Raw genomic sequence first — 19,052 nt, 5'->3', positions numbered from 1 at the left:
TACAAAAGTTGTAGACCACTTCCACCTCCCAGCATTAACTGTAACTGTAGTGTAACCACTGAATTTAGATTTAGTTGTGTGGTGGAAGGAAGATCTCTTTATTCGTTACTGTAGTAAATATTTAGGTACATGTACTTCTTTTTGCCTCATCATGGCTAACTGTATCCATAACATGAATTAGAATGGAATTGGTTCAGTGCTCTGGTAGGAGGCAGATGATGTTCATGTCAGCGCTCTGATTGGGCCATTAATGATGCCATGAAACTGTGGGTTTTAAAGAGTAACTTTAAAAAAATAACTCACTTTGCTCCAAGATGCTTGCTATAGAAGGACTTTTTAACTACCCAGATGGCATTTGTTAGTAAGATAAACTGTTTGGTTTTCACATTTTAAGGGATTTGTTGATAATAAAATGAAGTTACTGTCATGGTCCTAGGCCATTTGTTCTGTGAGGTTCTGTTATTTTTTTTTATATATATATCTCTAGTTGTGTTTCTTAGTATCCTTACAGTTTAGATTCTCAGTTTGTTATAGGTTTTGAATTCTGCTTTTAGTTATGGTTATTGTATCCCATTCCTGTCTTCTTGTCTTCCCACATCTCTGTTTTCTAGTGTCTGTATGTCTCTGTGTTTTCGTCCCTTGTCTCTTGGCTATTATAGTTCTCGTGTTGTGTTAAGTCTCCGTTCGTGTCTTGTTTGGTCATTTTCTGTTTTATTTTGACAGTCCCTTGTTCCCTGTGCTTTGTGTTCAGTTTTGCTTCCTTTCTGTCATTAGTCTTATTTGGTTCACCGGTTGTTCCCTGCTGTCTCCACTCTCCCCAATTACCTTGTGTGTATTTAAACCCTCAGTTCTTCTCTGTTCTTTGTTGCATCATGGTCTGTATTCCCTGCCCGCTGTGTGTGTGCGCGCCTCCCCTTTAGATTTCCAAGTGTTATGGATTAACGTCTGACCTTGGATTTTGTATTTTGTATTCTGGACATTGTTACAGAGCTTCAGCATTAAAGCTGCCTTAAAGTTTAGTTCTGTCTCATGCGTCCTGCATTTGGGTCCACCTCTGCCAGCCACACAGCCTAACCGTGACGGTTACAATTAAAAGTTAAGGTTAAACTAGCCTTATCAGTCTACATGCAACTCTTTTTTTTATCTGACATTCAAAATTATTTTGACCAAAAAGCAAAAATATAGCACCTCTTTAAAGGTGTAGGGCATCACTCTAATTGCTAAACAAATTCTAAAACCTTACAAAAATTGCTGTTCTGTACTTTTACCCTGGAAACCACAGACTTTGAGACTACTGCAGTTATTCATATAGTTTTTTTCATCATTGCACTGTTTCTAAGGCATTCCCAGCCAGATGTTCAACCATAATTAATTGACCCTTGTTAGGGGCCAACACACTCACTATGAACCCAGGCCAACACATGAGGTACAGGCCAGCACACTGAGTATGAGCCCAGCTGTTTGCTTAGAATCTAATGTGTGCAGGACCTTGGCACCACTGATACAAGATGATAAATGATATTTACTTCATCTGTTAGTGGTCATAATGCTTTGGTTCATTGATTTATATTATCCATACTCAGCATATTTACAGTAATTAGCCAGAAATCAATATAATGGAGGAAAATCTGGTGTAAAAGTTGTACGAGTCAAAAACAATTTGGAATAAACTTTGTTCAAATACCCTTTGTGGGTAGGAAGAGAAGCATTATTGCTAGGAATTAGACACTGCAGTACATGGTATTCTTTTAAAATGGAAATACCGTATGTGACTGCATAAATGAGGAATTAGAGTACACACACCCTTGTTAATATACAGTACTTGACTGTGGATTTTTAAAATTCTGTTGCAGGAGCCTAGTGGTCTTTTTTACGTGTATATGTGGTATATAATGACATTTGCAAATCTATAGCTTATCAATTATTAACTCTCAGTTAATTGATCTTTGAATGGCAGGAGCCAAATCACTACATATTTCATTGGTTTACTTAAAGGATAATTATGAGCAGTACTTACTAAGGGACACCTAATATTTTGTATTCTCCACTTCATTTTTACACTGATCCTGTTTTCTACTGACAAACCAGTAGTTCGTGGGCTTATGCATGGCAGTGCCCTGTGTCATATAAGTCATTTTAGGGGATTTCATAATGGACAAAAGAGCAGAAGATGGGTCACACTGGTCTCAAATGAAAAGTTGTCTCTCATCTAACTTCTCCTTTATTCTTCTGTAATTTCTTTTCGTCCCTCTCTCAGCTTCTTTGTTTTTTTTCTTTTTTTCTTTGCCCAGCGTATTTTTTTAAAGCCCACTGGCTGTTTCGGCCCACTTCTCCATCACTCATTGGCCTACTTGTGATATGTCTGAAGCAAATGGAGGTGGATGAGCCTGAAGAGGGGTGTGTGTGTGTGTGTGTGTGTGTGTGTGTGTGTGTGTGTGTGTGTGTGTGTGTGTGTGTGTGTGTGTGTGTGCGCGTGTGTGTGGGGAATGAGGGGGGGGGGGGGGGGGGGGGGGGGGGTCTAAGTATGTGTATAAGCACCCAAAAGTTTTTGTAAGAGAATGAGTCTAGTTGAGAGCACGCATGCTACAGCAGTATGTGGGTTGAAGTATATCTTGTTAAATTAGTGATTTTAAAAGCAGGGTGTGTGTGTGTGTGTGTGTGTGTGTGTGTGTGTGTGTGTGTGTGTGTGTGTATTAGTAGACATTTAATTTATATGCAGCTTAAAAAAAAGGTTTTCAAGTTGCTTTCAAATGTCACATTTGCATATTGGAAGATGTTCTTTGGGAAATGATAATACGTGGTCCAAGGTGTGGGTTCAAGGCTGCCATCGTTATACTGAAAACTTTAGGAGTGGTCAAATCAGTGAAATGGAACTTGGTTTATAAAAAGAATACACTGGTGATCTAAGCAACACCAAATGGCCTGGAAGAAAGACAACTAAAGGAGATAATCAAGTTTAGAAAAAAAAACAAAACAAAACTTTACAACTTTTAATTAAGTGAATATTTGCAAGAAATAGGATTATCATTGTCTAAAATCTACAATCTACAGATGCTTTCATGATTGTAAATACAGAGGATTTACCTCTAGTTGCAAACCAGCAACACTCAAGGAAAGCCAGATCACATTTTACTAGAAAAAAGCAGCAACAACAGAAACCAAGGCTAAACACAATTCCATTTAAACCAAGATTAGATTATAACAGAATAATGGGAAGAGAAGAGGATAGAGAAGGAAAGATAGGTGCTCATGACCCAAATCAAACCACATCATCTGTCAAAGGCATTCTTTTTTTTAATTATTATTGGCAGCTTTATTTGGTAGTGCAGTCAAGAGAGACAGGAAAGCAGGAGGAGAGATAGGGGAAGACATGCAGTAAATGGCGACTAGGGCCTGCGCCGTCTGCACTGCCACGTGGCATATGTAAATCAGTAACTGACCCCATCCAAGTATAAAGCAAAACAAATTCATCCCTAAATTGTACAATTACTTTAGAGCCTGTGAAAATGGAAGGCCAATAATTGTTAGGCGATATTTCTATCAAACCCCTTGAATTAAAGCTGAATTCTAGACCTTGTCTTGTTTCCATCCATTATGGTGGTGTCCTGAAAATCTTGAAAATTGTGTTGCTGTCCAAATATTGTTTGGTTTTTTTGTGTGCCTATGTGTACACAGTTTTGTTTGTGGTATTCAAAAATGTATTTTTGCATATAAATACGTGTGAGCATGTTCTACACATATGCATGGACACATGTTAATGTCCTCTCTCACTGAATTTAGGTCTACCCATCATTTGATAGAGTGGCTAATAGCAGTGCTGGATGGCAGAACCCTCACTTGGATTCAGTGTGTGGGCTGTCGGCTGCCCCGTTAATGGTTGGCTTACATATTCAGACCAGCCTCTTGACATTCAGTGATGTGTAATGACTTATTCCCATTAGACATACTGCACAAACCCACAAACGAGGCCACTTCTCCTAGGTACTTGTGAACGTTGCATGCATGAAGAGTATCTATCTCCTCTATCATACAGAAACCTCACACTTCAACATATCTAGTTGTCATATGGTTTATTACTTAGCAATTTCATACAATGTCATCCTCATAAACCTCTCTCTTGCTATTTTATGAGGAAAATTATTTATAGATGATTATTTTCTAGTACTGTCAGTGGAGGGTATGAATAGGCTAATTAATGTGCTAGTCTCTCTATTCTGAATTCATTATTTTGTTTAATGAATAATACATCTAAAGAGGCTGGTTTGGTGGCGGGGCGGAAAGTAAAAAGGGTGCGAGTGCTTATGTAAGAAAAAGGTGATGTGGATTATTGTGATGGGCTGAGGACCAATTTAAATATGGATATGTCTAAACAAGGCACACAATTTTGTATTTAGCTGTAAACTTACAAATTCATAAGTCACCTCTCATTTCTTTATATTTTGCTTCCAAGCACCTGGACTTTCTTGGAATTTTCTTTACCTTTGGACTTTTTTTTTCTGTTTTTTTCTCTCATTTTCAGTCCAGTCCTTATACCTGATCATTTTCAGAGGAATGTTTTTTGTTCTTTTGTTTGTTTTGGGGGCATTTGTTTTTTGTTTGTGTGTTGTAGTTAAACCATTTAATGTTGATCTATGAATCAGTCAAGCATAAAAAGGCACCTAACACAAGTGTTGTATCTACACATAACAGAAAACTTTACAAAGAACCTATTTTAAATTTATCTTCAGACATTTTCTTACTAGCAGCCTGTCACAAAACACATCATTTTTTTCCTATTTCTTTAGTTGACTCTATGAAAAATGCCAAAGATAACATGATTTCATAGGGATAAAACAGTATTTTTGCACCAACATGGTGATTCCCAAAGAGCTATTAGCTGAATACTTGGTATATCTCAGCATGTGTGCAGTATGCCTTTTAAAAAAAAAAAAAAATTGAGGGATTTGGACAAAAGTGGCAGGCCAAAAAAAAATATCAACAGTTGATAAACAGTATCCCAAAGTCTTATCCTTAAGAAATGGGGTGGGGGGGGGGGGGGGGGGGGGGGGTCAGCAAAACCTGACATAGCACTTGAGCGATTCATCTGGTCCTTCAGTTGATCTATCTACTGTTCACTAAAGTGTCAGGTATAATGAGGTCTGCATGCTCTGCCATTTCCTAATTTCAGCTTCTTTGTTTTTTTGGCAACTCCTCAGGGAGTTCTCTTGAAAAGTGTTGATTAATGTCAGACTATAATGTGGCTTTCACATTGATTAATCAATTAACCAAAAGTATATACTCTGATTAGTGACTTAGATAGTGACTTCCACTGACCAAATCAATACAGAGAGACAAATGATTAAAGAGTTCTCTTTGTGGGATTTAAGAAGATCCATTGTGTTTCTCTCTTTTGTTTTTTTGAAAGAAATGTAAGTGGAACTGTTATCTAGACTACAATGTTATTCTCAACCATTATTTGACTATAGATACACATAAGCACACCAAGAGATATTCTAATGTTTTTGTACTGCAGTTTCTCTTGGCCCAGCTTTCATTTTTACCCATGCCGTGCACTGTACACGTGCCTGGTTATCTTGCCTTTGTTGACATCAAGACATCAAGATAATTGATGACAGGCTTTCACCCCGTCTGCCGCAGTTCTCTCTTCCCTCTGTCTGCAATGATTTCTTCATTACTGGCTGTTCCACCTCACTCTTTTTTACTCTCTTCTCCTCTGCATTCTGTGTTATTGGCTGCTCTAAAAACTTAGTCTTCAAAACTATCCTTTGGTATTTATAAAGTGCAGTGGTTCTTCAGAGGTACTTGTGAAACATGATGTTGAGCAACTCTAGCAGTTCTATATTGTATAAAAATGGAGTAAGGATGGTGTACAATAGAGCATTTCAAGCAAAAATACTGTTTGATTTTCACTGGGAACTATGTGACTATTCTTTGAAGATCATCCCCCGACCACAAACTGCCGTCCATTGTCCCTGACCCCAGCTGTCCAATGTGTTGCATTAGACTTATGGAAAGATAGTTTTACCTGGCACAATTTGCACTGGATCTGATTTTCATTTATTGCTTTAAGGAGTTCCACACAAAACTTTTGATAGCACTTTTTGTCTTTGATTTTGCATGTTTCTCATTTTTGCACAGTACCAAATTTAATCTCACATCTTTTATTGGTCTGAAGCCTAGTAGTTGTCATTATTTGTTTGTTTGTTTGTTTAGTTTAGTTTAGTTTTGTCAGCAAACAGTGCCGATAAAACCAAGAAAATATATGTACATGGTCCACATACATTTTTTTCTTTTTTCTTTTTTTTTTGAGCCACTCCGAGGTGGACTTGCTGGTGTCTTTTGGGATCATTGTCCTGTTATTTAACCCAAGTGCCAGACATTCTCATTCAGGATTTTCTGGTAGAGAGCAGATTTCATGCTTCCATCAAATACATCAAGTCGCTGGCAGCCCCAGACCATCACACTACCACCACCATGTTTGAATGTTGATATGATGCTCTTTTTATGAAATGCTGAGTTAGTTTTACACCAGTAAAGGGAAGCAAACCTTGCAAAAAGTTGAGCTTTTGTCTCATTAGCCCACAGAATAATTTCCCAAAAGTCTCGGGGATCATGAAGATGTTTTTTGGCAAATGTGAGACGAGCCTTTATGTTCTTTTTGTTCAGCAGTGGTTTTATCTTTGAACCCTTCCATGGATGCCATTTTTACCCAGGCTCATTCTTATTGTTGAATCATGAACTCTGACCTTAACCGAGACGAGTGAGGCCTGCAGATCTTTAGATGTTGTTGTGGATTCTTTTGTGACCTCCTTGATGAGTTGTCAGTGCACTCTTGGAGTAATTTTGGTAGGTCGGCCACTCCTGGGAAGGTTCACCACTGCTCCAAGTTTTCTTCAGTTGTGGATACCAACCATGGTTCACTGGAGTTCCAAAACCTTAGAAATGGCTTTCCAGACCCTTTCCAGACTGATAGACAACAATGACTTTGTTTCTAATCTGTTCCTGGGTTTATTTCATTTGTGGCATGATGTGTTCCTGTTTTAGACCTTTCAGCCTATTTCACTTTGTCATACAGGCTTTATTACTTAATTCAACTGGTCTGGCAGTAATCAGGCCTGGGTGTGTCCTGTCAGCTTTCCAAAAAATGTGGTTTCATTTTCATTTGAATTAAATTCTATTTATGCAGCACCAATCACGACAACCATCACCTCAAGATGTTTTATATTCTAGGATAAAGACACAACAATATGACACTACAGTATTTATAACACTACAATATTAGAGTGAAAACCCAACAATCAAATAACCCCTACTTGGTGACGGTAGGAAGGAAGATCTCATTTTTATGAACCTCAAGCAAAACTGGTTAATCCCAGTTAATTTATGATTTAACATGGGAGGGCAATTATTTTTCCACATCAAGCTAATTAGGTTTGGATATAATTTTTTTTCTTAATACATAAAATCATAATTTAAAAACTGCATTTTGTATTTACTTGGGTAGTTTTTGACAGATATAAAAATTTGATCTGACGCAAGTAAGTGTGACAAATATGCAAAAAAAAAAAAATCCCAAAGAAATACTTTTTCACAGCACCGTATGTATGTATGTTTAGCTAATTATTTACTGACCATACTTTACTTTCTGTCTGCTCTACTAAATTACATTACAGTACACCAGGGCTCTTCAACTCCAGGCCTTGAGGGCCCCTGTCCTGCAGGTTTTAGATGTGTCTCTGCTTCAACACACCTGAGTCAAATATAGAAGTCATTAGCAGGACACTGGAGAACTTAACTGCATACTGAGGAGGTAATTCAGTTATTTGATTCAGGTGTGTTGGATCAGGGACACATCTAAAACCTGCAGGACAGGGGCTCTCGAGGCTTAGAGTTGAAGAGCCCTGCAGTACACAGTACAGGCTCCCTGTTGCCTTTGAAATGGTTGTTTTGAAGATAGGGACCAGGTCTGCAACCATTTGCAGTCAGTTGTCGTTTTCAAAGCAGCTTTGATACAAGTCAGTGATAAAATGGCAATAAGACGGTGTCGGTCTGCTATTAGCTTGTGAATGAATGAGGATGAGTTGGCAATTACACGCAGTCTGTTAATGATTATATGGTGATGAACTGTGATAAATCAGCTAAAATGTATTGCCATCTGTCACAAATCTGTTACCATCTACATACACAGAAATTCGCATTAAACAGAAATTCACATTAACTATTTACATTCAGAGTTCAGCCAGAACCTCACAGATTTGAAACAGAAATTCAAAAATTTTTTCAAATCAAGTGACATAGGTACTGCTGGACCAGCAGGATTTAACTGCAAAAAGACATAGGCACTCGGCAGCCTTGCTTTTACAAAGGAATATAAAATACCAACAGTTGGCAGCTGGTATAGTTTGCCAATTTGCACCTATTGGTGCAGACTGACTCCCGAGATTGAGGGTGTTGCATGCTCAGCCTCTGCGCAAACAGACGGTTGCCACAACTACTTTCAAAAAATTCAGTGCAGTCACCAAGCAACCACCGATTGTTCCTAGTCACAAGGAGGTTGCTGTCCTATTTTTACTGTTGTGTGACTGAGCCATTATGTAAGTGTTGCATCTATGGCAGCTGATCCATTGTAGGCACAGAATTTATACTCTAGTCACTGGTAATTGGTTAAAAACATGTGACATTCTCACTGAATGACACATCATTTCAAGGAAACATGCCTTCCATGTCCAGAAGTAGGGGATATTGATACAGCAATATATTGTATAATTTTTAAACAAATGAGCATAACTAGCAAATTCCCCTGCCACTTGCATTTACCTGAGTCATTTAAAGGTGCTTATTGCATGAATAAAGGTAAGGTGAACAGAAGCTAATTCACTTGCAGTATAGAAAAAGAAACTCATAAGAGAAAATGGACAGCAGGGGGAGCAGTTAATGACTAATTAAGTATTGCACTTTTATTTTCCCTGAAAAACAGAAAGAGACCAAAAATAAATAGGGAAATGCAAAAAGACAAATCCATTGTTACAGTTCATGAAGAAGAATATATTTTGGGGAGGAGCTTGGGATGAGTGAATATGGCTGTCAAAGTCAGCATAGTTAGATTAGTTTAGCAACTGTGTATTGTTTAAGAATTAGCCAAAACAAAACAAAAAAAAAAACACTACTCACTAAATCATTAGGTGTAATGTCTAAAGGAATATACATGACCAATTTGTTCAGCATCATTTTATATATTTACAGTACCAGTCAAAAGTTTTTGACTGGTACTGTATAATAAACACAAGTTGAAAAAGTCCAGCAACAAATAAGCAAATACTCTGGGTTGCAGCATCTCATTAAATGAAATGACAAGAAAATAAAGCACCAATATCCCGTGTATTATATCCAAATACACACAAGATAATTAAAAATCTATCATCTAAAGTGTTATTTCAGGTCAAATTTAAAAAAAGAACTCTATCCGAAAAACAAGAAGGGGAAAAAAATGGGATTTTGATCAATTACCGGTGTCATTTGAAATAAATAATGGCATGAATCAATACACACACACACAAACGCGATTTTGAATGTACTTTTGTTTAATGAAATGGGGCACTCTAACAGGGGACATTTTTATTCCCAATAAATGACTGCACAAGTAGTCAGGTTGCAAATATTAGAAACATTATCTCAATTTGTCGAAACTGTTTCAGAGCAAAACAGAGTGTGATTTAATGGGCAATTAGCAATTCAGTGTAAGGCAGTTATAATCCCGCTACAATGGCATTATATTACGTGGCAAGATGAGAAAGAATTAAATCTAAAGAAAAGCTCTTGGTGAGGTAAGATTATGTAAGAAAGAAAATAGGTTAATATGTTTCAGGATGCCACATAATCATCAGATTTAACATCATAATCATTTCTATACATGGGGGTAAGACATGGAATAAAATAGGAGGCAGTGGGTGGAAAATGCTAGTTATTTTTATTAACTATTTCTTTCCTGATGATTTTATATGTATATTCATGCAGTAGCTGTCATATTTTTTAAGTGATGTTAAAGTCTCCATTGGCACCAAGTCAAGGTCGTTAAACCTTATAGATATGATTTCGCAGTTTTCTTAAGCCTTTCATTGTCTGACTCTATTTGGTGAAAAAAAACCCATCACATTCATGAGTAATTTTTTTTTTTTTAAATATAGAGAAATTACAATTATTTTTGCTATGAAGGATGACATTCCATATTATCATTATGGAAATCAGTTTGAAGCAAAATTGTCTTCTTTCCTTTCAGAATATGTTACTGTCTTTAATTCTGTGACTATGTTTGTAAGGTTCATTCTCCCAGGACTCCAATTGTTGTAGTGTCATCCTAATGGGAAAGACACAGTAAATGTTATTGGAATTACATTTCATGCAATGTTCAAGTGTTTTGTGCAGCTGAGCCCTGAAAGTTTGAGGACAAAAAATAGACCTTCTGGTTTGGAAATTGTACAGTGAAGGGTGTGTGCATGGATTTTTGCCGCTCTACTAGGTAAAGCCTGGAGTGTTTACTTTTGATGTTCATACAGTAACTTCAATTGGTGTACTTGAGATGCTGTACATACAGTAAGGGGTCCATACTGATATAGCTGTGTTTTTTCTGTCCTTTAGGGGGCGCTGGTCTCAGCATGTGCAGATGACACGCTACACTTGTGGAATCTGCGCCAGAGGCGGCCGGCTATCCTGCATTCACTCAAATTTAACAGAGAAAGGTATGCACAGATTCCATTTGAAAAAACACATATTATCACATAACACACATGCATGCATCATGCACATAAAATCTATAAATAAAAGATGGATGTAGCCATGATAATGTCACCTACTGGTAAGTGAATTGGTTGTGGAACCTCAAGCTGAGTGTTTTTACCATTGCCATCTTAGCTTTCTGAAACCAGAAGTTATGAACATGGGATCTGGCTGATTAACTGAGGTACACTTTAGGCTCACTGAATATGCACTGGTTTATCCTCTCCCCTGACTCTGAGGCCCATAATTTACAAAATTAACTTTGTGTTGTATTCATTATGACCTAAAAACAGCAAAGGGGAGAGGTGGCCATTTTCTCACCCAGTGACAGCTGGGAAGGTCTTTAGCTTCCACATAATTAAACAAAAGCAGCTCTAATCAGTGCTCCAATAGAGTTAGAGCTCTTTCAGAGAGAACCGATGTCACTAGACACCAAACTCTGTGCTTCTAGAAGCATCTATACTCATTTCCCATCCCATAGCACCAAGCACGTGCTGGTTGCCAGACCTCAACTGTGGCATTATCCAGCCTGATATTATACCAAAGTGTATAATAGACTCTCCAGTACATCAGAGGATACAGTGTAAGTATCAAGTTGTGCCTTACTTGGGTGTGAAAAGAGTACATGTGTACTCTGTAAAGGATGCTTAATCAAAAAAAGTGCTTGCAGAGGAATAGCCTTACCACTTTGGTTTTCTTCACAATTTATCACAGAAGACCTGTTCTTTCACACCTAGGTGAGACAAAGTATGACCTGACATGTTATCCTTTTGTGGACTAGTGGGATCTGTTACACACTATGGGGTCAAACTGGGCTGCATCATAAAGATGGTGAGGCAGAGTGTTATTTGGATCTAGGGCAGAACCTCTGTGCTTCCTCTGACTTTGATTCCTTTCCAGCTATTCTGATACTCACTGGCTAAAAGCTCTGTGTTGCACCTCAGCTAATGACCCCTTCTGCCCTGGGAGACACCATACACTTTCACTACCACTGGCTGGAAGAGTCGACTTCCCAGGAAACTAAAGCCATTTTCCTCGACATTTTGCCACCTGAACCCTGGAAACCCAATCAACCAGTTTTCACATGGTTATAATAAACAGGCATCTTAACTTGTGGAACACTTTAAAAACACATTGCTCATGACAGCCCAAGTTACATAGCAGTTTTTTTTTAACTCTCTTAGTAGTCATTTTACTGTTGTGGTTGGGTCCCACTTGCAATACACATGTACTCCATGGGCTGGGAAACATTAACACTGTACAATACTAGAAGAAGAAGGGTGTTTTTTTAGTCTGAATTGTGTTTCCTCCAGCTGGGACAAATTTCATCTATTCCCATCTTAATCTTCGTACCTCTAAAGCAGACGTATGTGTTTTCTGTCTGTCTTTCTGTCTTGATTTTTGTCATAGCTGCTTGGTTTCTGAATGAAGAAAGAGAATCACATCCTCAGCTAGATACGTTTTTTTTTTCCCCCATTTTTTTCAACCCCTTCTGTCTCTTTGCTTTTTCCCAGCAGCAATGGCACATTTTCTGCTCTCTACCATTAAACATTAATGGCAAACAATGGACTCCAAATGCTGATGCTTGGTTTTAGAAACTTTTCCCCCACTTTCTTCCTTGGGAAAACCTTTGAGGTCTCTAGTCAGATACAGAAGTCACTCAGTTGATGCAATCGCTGCCTTTGAGTGACCCTAATGGGCAAAATGCTCTCAGTGCCTTGCCTGAGCATGTTCAGAAACAGGCTATTCAGTGTGGGGCCATCCACTGCAAGTTGTTTGATTATTCAGAGCATACCTGCAGGCTACCATTTCTGTCTGCAGGGAAAATATCAAGCTGGTGCTGTGTGATTAAGGGAGCAAGAATCAGTCTGAACATTTGTTGCACTTCTGTGCCTGTGCTAAAGTTTGCAGTGTGCCCTAACTGTAGTTAGAACTCTGCTACATGCTGCACTAAATGGATGGAGTTTCTAGGATCTTACCTTTCATGTTGAGTTCATTCCAGGTACATAATGGTGTGATCTTGTCAGGCCTATGGATTCTTGGCTTTGTCAGTTTAAATACATAACCTTCAGTTGCCTCTTTGATTTCTGACAGCATTCCTGAGTTGGTAAACAACTGAAGAAACATTCATAAACAGTCAAAGTATATTGAGATTGTGTACTGTGGTACCTCAGCTAAGGTCTGTTAATATTTTTCTCCAAGAAAGAAATGTCTATTCATACTTTTAAAAACCTGATATCCACTACCATTTTATGGGCAAGGACATTTAGTGAACATAACTTCTCTGCTGAATGTAATTGTGTATAAAGTGAATTCAAAAATCTGATAAAGCACATCATTTGATTGTTTGTTTTTTTCTCATTCAGCAACTGGCAGGGTTACATTGCCAATACAGGTATTACATTTGATGACTGAAGGTAAAAGCAAACTCAGTCTGTTTGCTATTACAAGTCAAGAGCTTTATCTGAGTCATGGAGCATGTTTTCTCTCTGCTAAAACTTTCCACAACAGGAGAGAGAATAATAAGCTTTCACCAAGAGGAAGTGAGTCTCAAGCACATCATAAAGCTCATCCTAGGGCACTCTGATGAGGCAACAAGGACTTAAAGGATAATGGCTGGAAAGAGTTTGTTACATAGAGTATATCAATTGGCTACAAGTTGTTAAAGAAAGAACTTTGTGTCTCTGTAATGGAGTGGCAAAGTTCAAGTCATTAGTGGCATGTGTAGGAAATTGTGTGTATATATATATATATATATATATATATATATATATATATATATATATATCTATATATATATATATATTCAAATTTTCTAAGAAATTTTTTAACACAAAAATCTAAAATCCTAGAGATGCCAATGGAAGACTGTTTGAGAGTTGTGCTGTTGGATGGTATAAGTTGCATGATGAATACAATGCAATATTACTCTTGTCATGCATTCACATTCAACATGTGAACTGCGACCTTCCAATCAAATCATGGTTGAAATAATTCATTCTACTATTTTTATTTATGGGGCATATACTATTTAACAATTGATATCCATGTTAGTTGAGTGCCTATTAAGGCAAAAAGACATAAACACACTTACTTGTGCCTTTGCATATTGCACATTTTTCTCATTACCACTGACTCTCTGCCACTGTTTTTAGAATATTTTTAAAGATGTTTTTATTAGATAGTGTACAGTCAAGAGAGACAGGAATGTGGGTGCGTTGTGGTGGTGGTGGTGGGGGGGGGCACATGCAGGAAACAGCCACAGGTCGGACACAAACCCAGGCCCCCTGCACCACGGCCATGTGGAATAACCCACCTTAATTATTTACATAATAATGTAATATTTTTTATATAATATATATATTTCATTTACATACCCTCTCATTTTATTTTGGGGCAATTAGCAGTGTCTTTGATTAAGCCAACTATTTTTGCAGCTGTAGTCATCACACAAGAGTCACTGTAAACCTGTTCATCTATGTTTTATTCTTATAGCCTTGCAACTGCACTGATCACTGTGATACATACTTTCTGCCCACACAAACACTAAGGTAAATGTTAGGAGTAATGCTTTGATTCAAAGGTGTTGAAACCCTCTTTCAGCAGTGTTCTACCTGCCTGTTGGTGCGATAAGGTGGGAGGCAGAACCACTTGCTCTCAGCGGAAGAGCAGTGAATCATGCTGTAAGACAAAAGGAGAAAAGGGCATCATGCATCATCCATCAGAGGCTGGGCAGTGCCTTTCTGTTTAGCTCTGTGTCTCTAAGCTGAACCTCTGACAATTAGTACCCTAATACCTCATTGCAGTCCCACAAGAACAATGTATGAATCACTGGAAACAGCGGAGAGAATTGCTTTGTGATAACTGTCAGCCAGCAGCACGTGCCTGTCACACCACCTCAGCTGCCATGCACATTACAATACCCGACACAATGAGCACGTACTGTAGTTTTGGGCACAGTAAAAGAATCATTTGAGCTGATGTTATCATCTGTGGCTGCAATATGACTGTTTGCTGATAAAGGAGTCACTATGGAATTCCTTAAGTACTTGTGTCACTAGTCATGCAGAGCAGATGGCAAGGTTATTGGTTCCTGAGATGATCTCACCAATTTGATTAATCTCTACATCTGTTTCCTTCATTAAGGCTATTTATTGAAGCTGATCTTGCAGAGGCTGCTCTGCTGGCAGCTGAAGTCATGCTTTTTTTCTTTCCTTGGATCAATAATTATAATGTCCTATGCTGGTGCGTGGTGTTGCTAAAACGAAAGCTTTGATTTTCTCAAGCTGCCTTATACATCTGTATTCATCGCTACATACCTCCTCCCCCCTTCCTATGATCGTCTCATTTTTTCCTGGTTGTTTTTTTTCTTAAAACCATGTCTTTTATGTCTCTTGTAACAAATTATGTAAATTATCTCAAAACAGAAGTACGCAGTGCTTAAAGTCTTTTCTAAAGAGGCCACTCTGAGTTTTTTCTTTTTCTTCCCACAGGGACTATAACACGACTCACTGTGTAACTCAAGGTTTGAGCACTTAGGTTCATGGCTTATCTCCTATCAATTGCTACTCATTTATGCATTAGAACTAATAATGCAGAAATGATGAATAAAATGCTTCTTTAAACAAGGAAATTTGCAAATTGGATGTCCTAAGCCTAAATGCATGTTGTACTGTAGGAATAGAAGCCTGTATAATCCTCTGTTGCTCACATAGCTTTTCTGTGCACCCCACCTTCCCCCCCTGCCCCAAGCCAGTTTGAATATTGTCATCTCCTCAAGCCCCTTAAATCCTTATTGAATTGTCTGCCATCTCATTTGTCTTCTGTCTAATAATCCTGCCACTTGCTGGGTGGGTGGCTGTTGGGCTGGAGCCCGATGATCCCCCCCATCTCTACAAGGTAATCAGCATGGATGAGAGTGACTTACTGTGTGCTGATCGTTATTCTCTGGCTAAGGTGCTCACAAAGAGGATACATGCCAATGAAGAACAATAAAGACTTAAGTAGTCTTGCATCACACATAATTGTTTTCTTATGTGATAACATAAGGCATTATTTAACAGGATTGTAAATCAGGGTTTATATGTCATGAAATATAGGTGACAAGCATAGAAAATGTGTTTGAAAGGTCTGTTTTTGTTTGCTTGTTTTTCAGTTTCTGAAAACAAGCAGCAAACATAAAATTATGAAAGGTCCTTGAAAAGATATTATTAATAATATTTATCTTAGTCTGTTTTAAGCAGACACAAAATTGCTCAGGTAGTGTCTTGTTTTGCCTTGAGAAGGTTACATGTTAAACACACATATATGATACTGAATGACCTTGTAGACATAAATGTTCTGCTAAATGTTATGTTAATAATTAAGATATTATACAATTTAAAGTTTTGGACAGAATAATACTGGGAATTTCTGAAATGTTGGACCAGCCTACCCTTACAATGACAGTGTGAAATCTTACAGAACACAGAAAATGTTCGTGCTTTTTACTACTAGAAATTGTTTTGCACAGTATTTCTGCAGGCTTAGAGTAAGATTACAGACTGCGGGGGAAAAAATTTCCTCTGTCATGTGAAAATCAGGAATTGCATCATTAAAGGGCAGGAAGAGCAAATGTAGGCAATCATACCTACGTGAAAGGTGCTAGCTTGTGAAGGAAATAACACTGTGTTCTAAATTAAACCTTGACAAAGAATGAGTCAGGCCATGGCGTCCGTGAATGAGTCAGGGTATGACTTCTCTGAAGAAGGGAAGTTATTACAGCGAAGCACCAGCTTAAGTAAATTATTCTGACAGTGACATGGGTACAATCTGTCACATACAATACAGAGTAAAGAGACAGAATGTTACATCAGTTATAAGCAGGCAACAACAACAATACTAGAAAGAAAATTTAATCATTTTGTACAACAAGTGTAGCATCAATTAATTGGCTCCTACCTCGTGTTTTTGGCTTGACTGTTTTTTTTTTTGTTGCTGTTGTTGTTGGGTTGAATACCTTATTTTTAACCCATAACTTATCTTATACTTTTAAAATGTTTGAAATAGTAAAACATGAATTCAGCCAAAGCTTTTGCTCTTTACTAGGGCTGTATCTATTTTAAATAGCTTTCATTTTATGTGGACAACATCATATTGAACACAAACAAGCACAGCACTAAAAACAGCGCTAACTATAAGGAGCATATTACTGATAACTTCAGAAACTTCTGTGAAAGGAGAAGAAATTTGTTAAGCGATATAATGTGATTGTGTATTTGAACATCCACCGATAGTACAAACCTGATTGTTATAATCTTATCACTGAGCCGTTTTTCCTTCTTTTTGCTTTCTTCTCCAGGATCACATTTTGCCACCTGCCCTTTCAGAGTAAATGGCTGTATGTGGGGACGGAGCGTGGAAACACACACATTGTCAACATTGAGTCCTTTATTTTGTCTGGATACGTCATCATGTGGAACAAGGCCATAGAACTGTGAGTATCTAAGCCTGCAAATGCCGGGGCTGACAACAACAGTGCTAAATGCTATGATGATGATGATGATAAGAGCTGAGTTTTAATAAATGATGAAAATGAAAATCCTGGTAGTGGAGAGGGCAGTTGGTGAGGCAGTGAATTGATTTAGATTGGTAAGTGTGTATGTATGTGAGATATTGATGGTTATTTTGCTATGATCATTACAATATTCTGTCTGCTTGTCTATAGACACAAACCATGTGAAATTTAGACCTTGTATTCAAAACTTTGGGGTTGTTGAATTGATTTTTTTTCATTCAATTCAATTCAATTCAATTCAGTTTTATTTATATAACAGCAAATCACAACAACAGTTACCTCAAGGCACTTTATATTGTAAGGTAAAGACCATACAATAATAGAGAGAAAATCAGACCCAGCAATCAGATGACCCCCTATGACCCCCTATGAGCAAACTCCCTTTAACAGGAAGAAACCTCCAGCAGAACCAGGCTCAGGGAGGGGCAGCTGCGACCGGTTGTGTGTGAGGTGAGGTAGACAGGACAAAAGGCATCCTGTGGAAGAGAGCCAGAGAATAATAAAAATGATTAACTGTGGAGTGGTATCTAAACACAGAGAGAGTGAAAAGAGGTCAATGAAGAAGAAATACTCAATGCATCATGGGAAGCCACCAGCAACCTAGCCCTATTGCAGCGTAACTAAAGAGGGTTCAGGGTCATCTGATCCAGCCCTAACTATAATCTTTATCAAAAAGGAAAGCTGTAAGCCTAATCTAAAAAATAGAGAGGGTGTCTATCTCCCTAATCCAGACTGGGAGCTGGTTCCACAGAAGCTGAAGGCTCTGCCTCCCATTCTACTTTTAAATACCCTAGGAACCACACGTAAGCCAGCACTGTGAGAGTGAAGTGCTCTATTGGAGTGATGCGGAACTATGACGTCTTTAAGAAGACTCCCCACTGACATGAACAAAATGGAATCTAATAGATAGACATGATTCAAACCACTGCAGCACAGTACCTTTAATACCTACGGCATGCTCTAATCTTTGTAATAAAATATAATGGTCAACAGTATCAAAAGCTGCACTGAGGTCTAGCAGTACAAGCACAAAGAGGAGTCCACTGTCAGAGGCTGTAAGATGATCATTTGTAACCTTCACTAATGCTGTTTCTGTACTGTGATAAATTCTGAAACCGGATTGAAACCTTCAAATAAACCGTTCCTCTGCAGATAATCAGTTAGCTGTTTTACAACTACTTTTTCAAGGATTTTTGAGAGAAAAGGAAGGTTGGAGATTGGCCTATAATTAGCTAAGACAGCTGGGTCAAGTGATGGCTTTTTAAGTAATGTTTAATTACTGCCACCTGAAAGGCCTGTGGTACATAGCCCATTAATAGAGATTAATTGATCATATTTAATATCAAAGCATCAACTTTGAGCAGGACTTCTTTGAGCTGTCTTATATGAATGGGGTCTAACAGACACATTGATGGTTTGGAAAAAAATAACTATTGAAGTTAACTCAGAAAGATCAATCAGAGAGAGTCTAAATAAATATCACTTCTTCTGAACTGAATGAAGTCATTACTAGTTAAGGTTACAGGAATACTCGGCTCAACAGAGCTCTGACTCTTTGTCAGCCTGGCTACAGTGCTGAAAAGAAACCTGGGGTTGTTCTTACTTTCTTCAATTAGTGTTGAATAGTAAGATGTCCTTTACGGAGGGCTTTTTTCTCTTTTTCCAGGCTAAAGTAGTGAGACACCATTTCCTCTCCAGCTTACTTGTTAGCTGCTTTAAGGTG

At 38.0% G+C, this 19,052-nt stretch overlaps 1 protein-coding gene across 1 annotated transcript in view; it reads left to right on the top strand.

Moving 5' to 3' along the window:
- Positions 1-17,252, top strand: part of LOC115800641 (syntaxin-binding protein 5-like) — an 84,896-nt gene extending 67,644 nt beyond the window's left edge. The window contains exons 4-5 of the mRNA XM_030758122.1: positions 10,636-10,736; positions 17,114-17,252. Coding sequence (XP_030613982.1) covers positions 10,636-10,736; positions 17,114-17,252 — 240 coding nt within the window. The remainder of the gene's footprint in view (positions 1-10,635; positions 10,737-17,113) is intronic.
- Positions 17,253-19,052: the final 1,800 nt, after the last annotated feature.

This window comes from Archocentrus centrarchus, chromosome 21, assembly GCF_007364275.1.
Source record: "Archocentrus centrarchus isolate MPI-CPG fArcCen1 chromosome 21, fArcCen1, whole genome shotgun sequence".
NCBI classification, from domain to species: Eukaryota; Metazoa; Chordata; class Actinopteri; order Cichliformes; family Cichlidae; genus Archocentrus; species Archocentrus centrarchus.
This window is presented reverse-complemented; position numbering and strand designations above follow the sequence as displayed.